The 14,126-nt window shown below is 40.1% G+C and overlaps 1 protein-coding gene across 1 annotated transcript in view; it reads left to right on the top strand.

Annotated features, from left to right (window-relative positions):
• The window catches only part of LOC110491822 (beta-citrylglutamate synthase B-like), a 39,186-nt gene extending 27,330 nt beyond the window's left edge, over positions 1–11,856 (top strand). The window contains exons 4-5 of the mRNA XM_021565612.2: positions 4,722–4,925; positions 6,866–11,856. Coding sequence (XP_021421287.2) covers positions 4,722–4,925; positions 6,866–7,377 — 716 coding nt within the window. The 3' untranslated portion in view covers positions 7,378–11,856. The remainder of the gene's footprint in view (positions 1–4,721; positions 4,926–6,865) is intronic.
• Positions 11,857–14,126: the final 2,270 nt, after the last annotated feature.

Below are 14,126 nucleotides of genomic sequence, written 5' to 3'. Positions count from 1 at the left end.
TCTGGGAATTTCTAGCACTGCTTTTGATGATCCTTGGTTGGGTTTTAAGCAGATTATTTGTTGTGATTGCAAACGTAATAAATTGGTGGTCCGATAGTCCAGGATTATGAGGAAACATTAAGATCCACAATATTTATTCCACGGGACAAAACTGGTCCAGAGTATGACTGTGGCAGTGATTCCGGAGACATGTTAGACAAAACCCGATGAAAAGTCGATGATGGCTCCGAAAGCCTTTTGGAGTAGGTCTGTGGACTTTTCCATGTGAATATTATCTGTCATGACTACAAGGTCCGATAGGAATTCAGGGAACTCAGTAAGGAACGCTGTATACGGCCCAGGAGGCCTATAAACAGTAGCTATAAAAAGTGATTGAGTAGGCTGCATAGATGACTAAAAGCTCAAAAGACAAACGCAGTCTTTTTTTTTGTAAATTGAAATTTGTCGTCGTAAATGTTAGCAACACCTCCGCCTTTGCAGGATGCGCGGGGGATATGGTCACTGGTGTAACCAGGAGGACAGGCTTAAGTCATGTTTCAGTCAGACCAATCACATCAAGATTATGATCAGTGATTAGTTCATTGACTATAACTGCCGTGAGGGGTCTAACATTAAGTAGCCCTATTTTGAAATGTGAGATATCACAATCTTTTTCAATAATGACAGTAGTTCAATCTTGGTTTCATCAGACCAGAGACTTTTGTTTTTCATGGTTTGAGAGTCTTTAGGTGCCTTTTGGCAAACTCCAAGCGGGCTGTCATGTGCCTTTAACTGAGGAGTGGCTTCCGTCTGGCCACTCTACTATGGCCTGATTGGTGGAGTGCTGTGGAGATGGTTGTCCTTCTGGAAGGTTCTCCCATCTCCACAGAGGAACTCTAAAGCTCTGTCAGAGTGACCATTGGGTTTTTGGTCACTTCCCTGACCAAGGCCCTTCTCCCCCGATTGCTCAGTTGGCCGGGCGGCCAGCTCTAGGAAGAGTCTTGGTGGTTTCAAACTTCTTCCATTTAAGAATGATGTTCCATTTAAGAATGATGTTCCACTATGTTCTTGGGGACCTTCAATGATGTAGAAATATTTTGGTGCCCTTCCCCAGATCTATTCCTCGACACAATCTTGTCTCAGAGCACTACGGACAATTCCTTCGAACTCATGGCTTGGTTTTTGCTCTGACATGCACAGTCAGCTGTGGGACCTTCTAATAGGCAGGTATGTGCCTTTCCAAATAATGTCCAGTCAATTGAATTTACCACAGGTGGACTCCAATAAAGTTGTAGAAATATCTCAAGAATGATGAATGGAAACAGGATGCGCCTGAGCTCAATTTTGACTCTCAGAAAACTTATGTCTATAAGGTATTTATGTTTTTTATTTATCATTACGGGATATTGTGTGTAGATTGCTGAGAAAAATATCATATGTAATCCATTTTAGAATAAGGCTGTAACATAACATTTTGAAAAATTCAAGGGGTCTGAATTCTTTCCGAAGGCACTGTATGTCCTGCTCCTTCCCTGACTTTTACTAAATGTTTGTATTTTACACTGCTCATATGTCATAATTTATTAAAACGAAAACATTCTACATATTGCAGTAGGCCTTTAGAATAATGCAAAACATATCCTCGACTCTATCCATTGAACCAAACAATGCCAGCCCACTGAATGAATGACAAATGGATGGAATGGGCAATAATTCACAATCAAATTTAAATTAAGCCAAACTGGAGGGTGAAATGAGGGTGAAGAGGTTGACTTAATTCAGAAAGACAATAGTGTAAAGATGAGTTTGTGTTATGCCTATTTATCACCGTTGGTGCTCATGTTTAATCATTTGACCTTGCAGGTTGATACCATTCTCTTTTACATTGTATAAAGAAGCAGTTATGGGACTGTTTTACTTACTTTATTACTAATTGAATATATTGTAAGAGAAAGGAAAACATGCTATGTGTTGCAGTAGGCCTTTAGAATAATGCAAAACATATCCTTGACTCTATCGAACTTGATGAGCAGGAAACAAACAATGCCGGTCAGCCTGCACAGCCTGAAACTACACCTAAACTATACCGAAACTAATTTCACACATAATAAGAGTTAGCTTATAGACAATATTTAAGTTGACAATAATCTGATGAGTGACAATATTAGGCCAACGGTCAAATTGTACATGAAGAGATGGGCTTACTTGTAATTTACAGATGCATGGAAAGGATCATCACTTCATCAAATCATCCTTCATAGGCATTATGCAGGTAAAACATTGTGATTTCTATATAGTATCAGAAAGAGCATATTTCCAGTTTCTATTACACTTACCTTTGTCAAATAACTCTCATAATTCAAGAGGTGCAGATTGAACTTTTTCCAAGAATATCCGTGCTGTCCATGCATTCAGCACATGACCAATCGCGCGGCAGCGTTGCTCTGGCTACGAAGCAAAAACTTGTAATATTAGCATATTTTAATTTTACGTTTTTTATTTATGCATTTCATCCTTTACAATTGTTCATGCACTGGTGCTTTTGTTTAGGAATGCTGCAAATTATTTCACCTAGCTGGTTTTATTATATTTTTCATTTCTACTTTTTCAAATGAAGCTGGACTTTATTAATTACTAATCGAATCTACAAAGATGATCAAATGGATTACACTGTAATGTTTTTATTGTGAGGGAAACGAGAATAGGCTATAGGCCTAAGTGTTTTTCCAGGACTTTGTAGAATTTTGCAAAACATATCCTTGACTCTATCTAAACATAACTATTTAAAAATATATATATACAGTTGAAGTCGGAAGTTTACATACACTTAGGTTGGAGTCATTAAAACTCGTTTTTCGTCTTGTTAACAAACTATAATTTTGGCAAGTCGGATAGGATATCTACTTTGTGCATGACAAGTAATTTTTCCAACAATTGTTTACAGACAGACTGTGCTGTTTCACAGTGAAGCAAGGTGGCTGTCATGAGGAAAAGTCTTGTCCTGAGTTTTTGAGCTCAGAGAGCAGATAAGAATGTTTTCGGAGCAGGAGCACAAGTATGACCTCGCAGAAAAATGTAGTGATGAGAACTTCCTGGCAAAACTGGCCTACCTGAGTGACATATTTGGAAAGCTAAATTAACTAAATCTACAGCTTCAAGGGAAAGATAAACACCTCCCTCAGGTCACAGACAAGATCAGCTCTTTCACTCAAAAGCTTGCAATGTGGGGCAGGCCACTTGATGAAGGTAATACTGATTCATTCGAGAACCTGCATGAATTTGTTGACACTACTGACTATGATTAAGGAGCATATTTCATCACTGATGGGATTCTTTAAAAAGTACTTCCCTGAAAGCAGTTCCCAATATGACTGGGTGAGAGATCCTTTCAATGCACCAGCTCCAACTGGTTTCAGCTCTGCAGAGGAGGACCAGTTCATTGATATGACGTCTGACTCCACATTGAGACTGAGGTTCACATCACAGACACTGAGTGAATTCTGGCTGAGTGAGAGGCAGTATCCACTCTTAGGGCAGAGGGCCATGGGCATTCTTCTTATCTTTGTGAGACTGGCTTCTCTGCTGTTGCTGCACTGAAGACCAAGTACAGGTCCCAGCTAAACATTGAGCAGGAGCTGAGAGTTGCAGTATTATGCTTCAAACCCCGCTTCGAAAAGCTGTGCTCTGCAAAACGTGCTCATTGTAGCCATTAATCCTGACTTCCTCATTTTGATAAAAAAAAAAATCAGCACAAATTGTTTTATTAATTTTTGTTTTATTGGTCAAAGTGTTTCATATATTGTGCTCCTGAGTTAATGTTGCTGATCAATTTGAATGTTTTTATTATTTATTGATAATATTTTATTTTATTTTTCAGTATCAAATGGTCAAAAAAATTTACAGTTTAAATAAGGATTTAATTTTTTTTTGAAATTTCAGGCAAATTGATGCACTTTAAGTCTTTTCTGTTACAGACTAAAAAACAATGTTAATAAAGTTATTCTTTGATCTATATTTCTTTCTTTTTTCTTTAATGTTAATAAGGATACAATGTTATGCAGAGGTGTACTTGTAACAATTTTATAGACAAATTATACTATTTACAGTCGTGGCGGAGAGTTGGGGGGCGCGAAATGTTTACTTCTTCCTATGGGGGGCATAACAGAAAATAATTGAGAAGCACTGCTTTAATATCATGCAAAACTTCTGAAGTCGAGAACAAAAAATATGATATTGAAAGCAAAACAAATTCAAAATTATTGATAGCAAAACAAAATATTGCACAGATTGTTTTTTTATGCAGAGCAAATCAATTGTAAATGGATACAACAAAATCAGTGATAAAAATAAATGATAACGCAATTAAATAAAACGCCTCCCTCTTTCCTGCAATTTTCCTTGTCTTTGGTTAAGTGGGAAGTTTTGGCACATTCATTCCAGCAACATAGCACCTTACATCCCACTGCTGCTTTGCCTCTGATGGAAGTTCAGATGTAGCTGGAAGTGGTAAAAAATAATAATGTGAAAAGAAAAAATAACATTCACGAGGGAAAAACAACGTGAAAAATAAACATGTGAATTTTTTTATTGTTCACGTGATTTTCCTCATTCTGCTTTTCTCATTCACTCTCCATGCCACGAACCATCAATAGCCAAAGTTTCTTTTTATTTTTAACGCGTCTTCATGTAATGAAAAATTATGTATAAATGAAATCATTCTCTTCACTCTGTCTCACCCACAGGAAAGGCGGTGTTCCTGGCCAGGGACAAGCACCACCTGGCCGACCTGAGCCACCTGATTCGCCACGACGCTCCCTACCTCTTCCAGGAGTACGTGAAGGAGTCTCACGGCCGCGACGTCCGGGTGGTGCTGGTGGGCGGCCGCGTCATTGGCTCCATGCTGCGCTGCTCCACCGATGGACGCATGCAAAGCAACTGCTCCCTGGGTGAGTGATGCTGGAAAGAGGAGAGGAGGATATTTGGTCACTCTTGGAGGACAATAGGATATACAGTGCCTTGCGAAAGTATTCGGCCCCCTTGAACTTTGCGACCTTTTGCCACATTTCAGGCTTCAAACATAAAGATATAAAACTGTATTTTTTTGTGAAGAATCAACAACAAGTGGGACACAATCATGAAGTGGAACGACATTTATTGGATATTTCAAACTTTTTTAACAAATCAAAAACTGAAAAATTGGGCGTGCAAAATTATTCAGCCCCTTTACTTTCAGTGCAGCAAACTCTCTCCAGAAGTTCAGTGAGGATCTCTGAATGATCCAATGTTGACCTAAATGACTAATGATGATAAATACAATCCACCTGTGTGTAATCAAGTCTCCGTATAAATGCACCTGCACTGTGATAGTATCAGAGGTCCGTTAAAAGCGCAGAGAGCATCATGAAGAACAAGGAACACACCAGGCAGGTCCGAGATACTGTTGTGAAGAAGTTTAAAGCCGGATTTGGATACAAAAAGATTTCCCAAGCTTTAAACATCCCAAGGAGCACTGTGCAAGCGATAATATTGAAATGGAAGGAGTATCAGACCACTGCAAATCTACCAAGACCTGGCCGTCCCTCTAAATTTTCAGCTCATACAAGGAGAAGACTGATCAGAGATGCAGCCAAGAGGCCCAGGATCACTCTGGATGAACTGCAGAGATCTACAGCTGAGGTGGGAGACTCTGTCCATAGGACAACAATCAGTCGTATATTGCACAAATCTAGCCTTTATGGAAGAGTGGCAAGAAGAAAGCCATTTCTTAAAGATATCCATAAAAAGTGTCAGTTAAAGTTTGCCACAAGCCACCTGGGAGACACACCAAACATGTGGAAGAAGGTGCTCTGGTCAGATGAAACCAAAATTGAACTTTTTGGCAACAATGCAAAACCTTATGTTTGGCGTAAAAGCAACACAGCTGAACACACCATCCCCACTGTCAAACATGGTGGTGGCAGCATCATGGTTTGGGCCTGCTTTTCTTCAGCAGGGACAGGGAAGATGGTTAAAATTGATGGGAAGATGGATGGAGCCAAATACAGGACCATTCTGGAAAAAACCTGATGGAGTCTGCAAAAGACCTGAGACTGGGACGGAGATTTGTCATCCAACAAGACAATGATCCAAAACATAAAGCAAAATCTACAATGGAATGGTTCAAAAATAAACATATCCAGGTGTTAGAATGGCCAAGTCAAAGTCCAGACCTGAATCCAATCGACAATCTGTGGAAAGAACTGAAAACTGCTGTTCACAAATGCTCTCCATCCAACCTCACTGAGCTCGAGCTGTTTTGCAAGGAGGAATGGGAAAAAAATTCAGTCTCTCGATGTGCAAAACTGATAGAGACATACCCCAAGCGACTTACAGCTGTAATCGCAGGAAAAGGTGGCGCTACAAAGTATTAACTTAAGGGGGCTGAATAATTTTGCACACCCAATTTTTCAGTTTTTGATTTGTTAAAAAAGTTTGAAATATCCAATAAATGTCGTTCCACTTCATGATTGTGTCCCACTTGTTGTTGATTCTTCACAAAAAAATACAGTTTTATCTTTATGTTTGAAGCCTGAAATGTGGCAAAAGGTCGCAAAGTTCAAGGGGGCCGAATACTTTCGCAAGGCACTGTATATGATTTATTTGTTTGTCCATCCTATTTCTATCTATTGTTCTAAAATAAATACAAATAATTCCACATTTCACAATACATTAAGAAATAGTTGCCCTGGGAGTTGGTCGCTGTTTTCTCTGTCCTGTCATTCCTTGCCATAGAGACCGCAGAGAATGTGAATGTAAGGCACACAGTGAACAGTCCACAGATCGCAGTTACAGGCGTGTCTGTGGTACTGACATACCGGTCTTTCCATTGTGCCCTCCTCTCCCGCAGGTGGCGTGGGGATGATGTGCCCACTGAGTGAGCAGGGCAAGCAGCTGGCGGTTCAGGTGTCCAACATCCTTGGCATGGACGTGTGCGGCATTGACCTGCTGCAGCTCAACGACGGCTCGTTTGTGGTGTGCGAGGCCAACGCCAATGTGGGCTTCATTGCCTTCGATCAGGCGTGCGGCATGGACGTGGCGGGCATCGTGGCTGACTACGCCCTCTCACTGCTGCCTAGCCGCCTGACACGCAAGATGTCGCTGCTCTCGGTGGTGTCCAGTGCCAGCGAGACTAGCAGCGAGCCTGAGGTGTGCCCGGCGCCCAGTAACGTACTGCCCGAGGCCGTGTGCAACATGAGCGTGGGGTCCACTTCTAGTGAGAGCGACCCCGAGCTGGCCGATACCACCCCGCAGCCCACGAGCCGCCAAGTTGGCCCCAGCCCGGTCCTGCCCAACCTCCCTGACCCGGCCTACAACTTCAACACCCTCCTCGCCAACGAGATCAAACTATTGACTGAGTGAGCCGAATACAGCCACGGCACACATGCACACTTACACACACAGACACACACACACCTGAACACATGGCGATGGACATTCCTGTTACAGAGCACACACACAAACTCCTATACACATTATACAGGCAGGATGTTACATGCAAAAGCATGAGCTGAACAAACAAAAATGAAATGAAAAATGCCATGACCACAGAAACTGACATTACGAACATTCTCTTACTAACTCCCCCCATAAACACATAGAGATCTGAGGCTGCTCCCCTGACTCTACTGCTCTTCTCCCCAACTGCGAACAACCCAGTTTTACAACCGCAGGTGGTGGCAGAAGTGGGATACAGAAGGTTAGATGAATTACTGAATCTTTTTGTTTTCAATTGCATTGTGTATTTTGGAGAATGAGAATGATGCGTGGTCGTCGTTATAGATCAACCACTGAGGAAGTAGCCAGGCTTGATTTACTGGTGGTGAAATGAAGTGTTTTTCAAGTGATTTTCTCCATAACTGGGCGAGGGGTACATACAGAGGACTAGTTAGACTGCCCACCAGCTCCATGTAGCAGAGGACAGACCTGGTTCACCGTCACAGGGACTATTAAGTGCAGATTGGGGTCAATTCCATTTTCTACCTCAGTTAAATCTGGAAATGGGATGATTGAAATTGACAAATAAAAAAATCACTGTCACATTTCATTCGTATTAAATTCACAAATTGTCTGTAATCAAAATGGGACTTACCACCCAATGCTGACAAGGAGCCCCTAAACACGGGATCATTAGAATAACAAAACTGACCTAGCACCATTGCCAAGAGGCACCTTGTATAGTAACAACACTACACGATACCCTCTCAAGAGATTCCATCTAGAAATGCATAAGCATAGGTCAAGCACAATTGACCCTGAAACTCTAAAATCGAGCGCTACTGTCACTTGGTTTTCAAGTTAATGTTTTTAGCGGCTTGTTTTTATTAGGATTTTACAAGAACAATAGTCAAACAGCGACTCTTTCTCTTCATCTGAAATAAAGCACTTTAAGATAAACCGATGAATTGCGTGGTGGAACTGCATACTCGGGAGCAGGTTGACGTTTATTGTCATGAGGGTTGTCCTGGAGGCAGAACTGAGTTATTTCCCCTTAGATAGGCTAGCTGCAAAGTCAAATTTGTCAATATTGTAAAAATTCATGAAAAGTAAAATGTGCTTTTTGGTCTCAATTTAGGATTAGAGATGTTATGATTTTGTGGCTGTGCTAGCTAGTGACCATTCTGCAGAGCTGCCTCCAGAACAATATTCATGACGAAAAACTCTAACCTGATACTTTGGAGGCAAGTTCAATCCGTCTAGAAACAGTGCGGAAGCTGTCACTACACCTACAAGAAAAATATACCTCAATACAGAAAACTTCTCACTGCCATAGAATAAACTACTTTGAGTCATACATATCAGCCAGCATCCTTGACTTTACAAGATGTCCCTCCCTTGATACATAGGGTGTAGATATACTGTAGTCAAGTACATTTTTTGTAAATAATAATTTTAGAAGTGTTCATGCTTACTAGTCTGGCTGATATGAAAACCATAAGGGCTGAAATAACTTTCTCAACTTAAACATTTTGGTAAACTTGTGTAGAAAAGATTGGTTTGTACAGAACTGCAATGTCAGAAATAAATGTTTTACAAAAAACACAAGTGCTAACGTTTCTGTGGATTTGGCTAAATGTGTTTAATCAGCCCAACGTTTTGGCCGGTGATGAATTACTGTTTATTCAACTCAAGTGAGGTAATCTTCATAAACCTGTTGTACAAATAAAATGCAAAACAATACTTACTTTTTTTTACAGTGTGTTTGATAGAATGTTACTTTTTTTATTCCTCAAAAGGAAAACTTCTCCAGGGATATCTGTTGGTTACTTGCGGTAAATCTACCACTCAGCCTTCAAAAAATACCTATCCTCTAGGTATTAACTTTGGGGCATCCATCATCAACCAAAAAGCATTCGCTGTAATCATCCAAAGCACAAGCCACTCTACTTTGTGCCACTTAGTGACTAGCTACAGCATAGTGTTGAGGCGAATAACCCATATGTAAAAGGCTTCGATGTCAAACCGTTGACTCTAACATAACTCAGGGAAGCAGCCTTGATCTCATCCCCACTCCTAAGGCATGTGACATATCCATCCTAGCTACAGATCTGCCTAAAATGTGTATTGATGACAAACAAAAAAGGATTTGTAACTATTAAAAGATGCGTTGTGCCATTAAGGTTAACACTCACTTTTTTTCCTTACTTGTTTTATAATGTTCAGTGTTTTTTCCACTAATTCATTTCTGGTATTTTTTAAGGATGTGGTTTGTGTGCACTTATCTCGTCTCAAATAAAGTGAGGCCGCTGTGAAGCATGGTTTTTGTGGGGGGCGATTTACTAACCAGCTGGAATCTAATGGGTCTCCATGGGGAAGATATCACGAGTATGCCAAATGTGAACACGGCAAATCATTTTTGGGAAAGTTTTAGGGACAATGCAGTCAAGTATTTCAGCAAGCTCAACCGGGAGGTAACACCATTTACAGTACTGTGATTTGTCCAACATTATGAAATATCTATTTGAGTAAACTGAATCCCCTGTACTTGAAATAGGGCCAGGGGGTCTGATCATCAATAAGTCTAAGTCACCCTGCTTCCACAGTTTCTGGGTGACTGGTCTACAATTGTTGTTGTCCCTTTTATTTTCCCAAAGGTTACGTTTGATGTGTTGTCCTGTATATCAAGCCTGTGTCATTCCACATGTATACTTTTTTTTTAAATAATGTAAAGAGAAGACATCCTAGAGTCTAGACCAGGGGGCAAAGTACGGCCCGCCGGGCACTTCAATCCGTCCCGCGAGACCCCTTTTTTCTCCCCAATTTCGTGGTATCCAATTGGTAGTTACATCGCTGCAATTCCGGTACAGACTCCCGTACAGGGAGTGGCAAAGGTCGAGAGCCGTGCGCTCTCCGAAACACGACCCAGCCAAGCTGCACTGCTTCTTGACACAATGCCCGCTTAACCCGGAAGCCAGCTGCACCAATGTATCAGAGGAAACGCCGAACACCTGCCGACCTCGTCAGCGTGCATGCGCCCGGCCCACCATAGGAGTCTCTAGAGCACGATGGGACAAGGAATCTCGGCCTGCCAAACCCTCTCCTAACCCGGACGATGCTGGGCCAATTGTGTTCCGCCTCATGGGTCTCCCAGTCACGGCATGCTGTGACACAGCCTGGGATCGAACCCGGGTCTGTAGTGACGTCTAATGCACAGCAATGCAGTGCCTTAGACCGCTGCAACACTCTTGGGAAGCCACCGCAATTTGATTTTAACAAACAATTGGTCCCACAAGAAATGCGTCCCTCCATTGAAATTCAAAATCCCGATGTGGCCCTTGAGCCAAAAAGTTTGCGCACCCCTGGTCTAGACCTTAATTACCAGCCATTGGAAAGAATGAAGGGATTACCATTTTCTCCAACATATGCATTGTTGAAATAATAATAATAGTCCTAATTACTACATTCATATAACCTACAAAGCATATCTAGGTTAATTTACTCTATGGTTTAGTATGTGTGTCCAAAATAACTTTAAATGCCTTATCCCATTTACTTTGTGGAAACTGATAGGGAAACACTGAATGATTCAAATTTGACTGACAAAAACAGCCCCCCCTACACACTCTTTTTATTCACAAATATGCACAGAATTGGAAACTTCTTTGAAAAATGTGGTTGGCGTTGTAAGGCATGAAAAATGTTTTTAGCTTTGATTTCATCTATCTGGTCTTTTCTGATCAGTGTCCACCATAGGAAGGAGACAAAGAACCAATTGACGAGAACAGGTTACACTGCCTATTCTATATATGACATGGCTAAAGCTAGTAATTGGTAAGTAATGACATGGTCCTGGTTTGATGATGTAGCACTCCAGCCTGTTCTGTACTGATGTTAACGTGCTAGTCGGAACAAGGAAACTCGTAAACTTCCGACTTGCTAACTAGTTGTAGTTATACATATGCCGTGTTAAACCAGTTAGCAAATCATACATTTCCGAGTTTCCTAGTTCACCTGTGGTGAGTGAAGGGTCTGTGACCATACACAACAACAACACAATTCAAAGTTACTATTTATTTCTGAATTGCTGCTAATGTATATTTGGCTCAATTAAGGAATCCAATGTGTTTCTGAGTTTATCAGTCTCTCAACACCTGGTAATTAATCTGAATGCCAAAAACAATCATGGATGTAAAAATCAACACTAATAATACTAGTAGTGAAATTATGAACATTGATTCTTTGTGTTTTGATATAAAGACATGACTTGTACATATGTAGGACTTGAAAGAGTCCTTCATTTCATCCATCAATGTGTTCAGAAATGAACCTGATGTTTGCTCTAAGGTTTACAATATTGATTGATATATTAAATTGATCAATAAAAAAACTGCTTCTGTTATACCACATTTGTTCATGATCTAATTCAACTTTGTGGGTTAAAATACTAATTAAATATATTCCATAACACAAGAAATGTCCCCTTCAAACCATCTGTGTGTGATGAAATATTAAAAACTTAAATGAAAGAATCTAAAAGGATATGACGTTATGGAATGCTAATGTCATGCCCCTAGTCTGCAGGCTACAGTCATGCAAGAATTTAGTTTGAAGAAACAGGGTCAATCGGTGACCACGTTTACATGCACACTAATATCCCATTATTGTTCGGGATACTCAAGTATTCTGTTTTTGAGTTGAGGCATATAAACATCATATCCCGTTTACAATAACCCGAAAAAGCATGTATCCCGGTTATACGAAACCAGGATAAGATGTCTGGGATATGCTGATCTTAGATGGGATACTGTGACATGTAAACATCTTATCCCGTTTACTGTTATTTTTCGTGGTTTCCGCACAGAGGTAAATACAGTTTCAGGTTGGAAATTCGATGGATATTCGCCTGTAGTCTTCCTTACGTCCACCAACAGCAGTTAGGGACCGTCAACATAATGACAAATCACATTTTTCAAATTTCAATTGCTATTTAACCATTACTCCTAAAACTTTCAAAATGGGTTCTAGCTAACCCGATGGCATAGACACACATTGCACACATTTATTTTTTGTCGATTTACATCTCGCACTATTTTAAATTATTATTATTTTTAATTTCAATAGCTCATTGGTCATGTGACCTACGGGACTCAAACAAGGTTCAGAATGTCCACTGACTAACCTTCTATATTGCACACCCTTTAGTTAGGTCCATTTTCATCTCACAAGATTTACATTCATTTTTGAAATTGTAACATTTCAATAGCTCCATGGTCATGTGACCTAATGACTTCAAACAAGGCTCAGAATGTCCACTCAGTGGGCCTACACATTGCACACCCTTTAGCTTGTCCATTTTCATCTCACATGATTTTACATGAATTTTTCTAAATGTAAAATTTCAATAGCTCCTTGATCATGTAACCTAGGGACTTCAAACAAGGTTTAGCATGTCCACTGAGTGGGCCTACACATTAGATCGTCCATTTTCATCTCACATGATTTTACATGAATCATTCAAAATGTAAAATTTCAATAGTTGTATGGTCATGTGACCTAGGGACTTCAAACAAGGTACAGAATGTCCACTGACTACCCTTCTATATTGCACACCCTTTAGTTTGTCCATTTTCATCTCACATGAATTTTTCTAAATTTAGAATGACAATAGCTCCTTGCTCATGTGACCTAGTGACTTCAAACAAGGTTCAGAATGTTCACTCAGTGGGCCTACACATTGCACACCCTTTAATTTGTCCATTTTCATCTCACAAGATTTTACATGTGACCTGATTTCAAACATGGTGCAGAATGTACCCTTCTATATTGCACACTCTTGTTTGTGTACTGTAAAATCATGCGGTGTAATGTACATTTCTTCATAGTTTCACATTTCAATAGCTCCTTGGTCATGTCAATTACACACCTAAGAAGCGTGCAGTGGATATACACCCATATTGCATAACCTCTATATTGTTGTACATTAAGATTAATTTGACAATTAGGGGGTTCAGTCCAGTGTTGTGTTTACCCTTTTCTTTAATATTTATCTATAATAATTGGTAGTTCTAAGTACTTATTGTCCCTGTTTTTTTATTTTTCTACAGTATTTAACAGCGGTACACAATAGGAGAGAGACAGATGGTATCTCCTTTCGTCGTTAATATCAACCATAAAGGAAAACGGCAAAGTACGAGAGTCATGCTATTAATTGTCCAAAGCAGGGATGGAGAGTGAGCTAGTGAGGTAGGCTGCAGTGGGTTTGCTGGTCAATACATATACTGAACATTTAACCACAGTAATGGTGGCCAGTAAATCAATTAATAAAAATGTAATATTGACAAATTAAACAGAAATTGTAGACCTTTAATCTTTTCCAACATGTCAACAGACACTTCAGATAAGTATGAAACATTTCACAGTGTTAACTTTCTCTTTATCCATGGTTGATGTACATTTCAGAGCCTCTTCAGTGTGGATGGGGTATAGCATGCATTTTCAACAACAAAGACTGCACTTCCAGTTAGTTGAATTATTTTGTCTTAATTCCCAGTTACAGCACATGGAACCACCGTTGGCATGCAAAACATTCAATCTTAAACAAAACAAAGCATAACACGTTATAAATTATATCAAATATCAATGCAGAATGACGAATTAGCCATCCATTGTGT

The sequence above is a fragment of the Oncorhynchus mykiss genome, chromosome 16, assembly GCF_013265735.2.
Source record: "Oncorhynchus mykiss isolate Arlee chromosome 16, USDA_OmykA_1.1, whole genome shotgun sequence".
In the NCBI taxonomy this organism is placed as follows: Eukaryota; Metazoa; Chordata; class Actinopteri; order Salmoniformes; family Salmonidae; genus Oncorhynchus; species Oncorhynchus mykiss.
The sequence above is the reverse complement of the archived record's forward strand: the minus strand, read 5'-3'. Positions and strand labels throughout refer to the sequence as shown.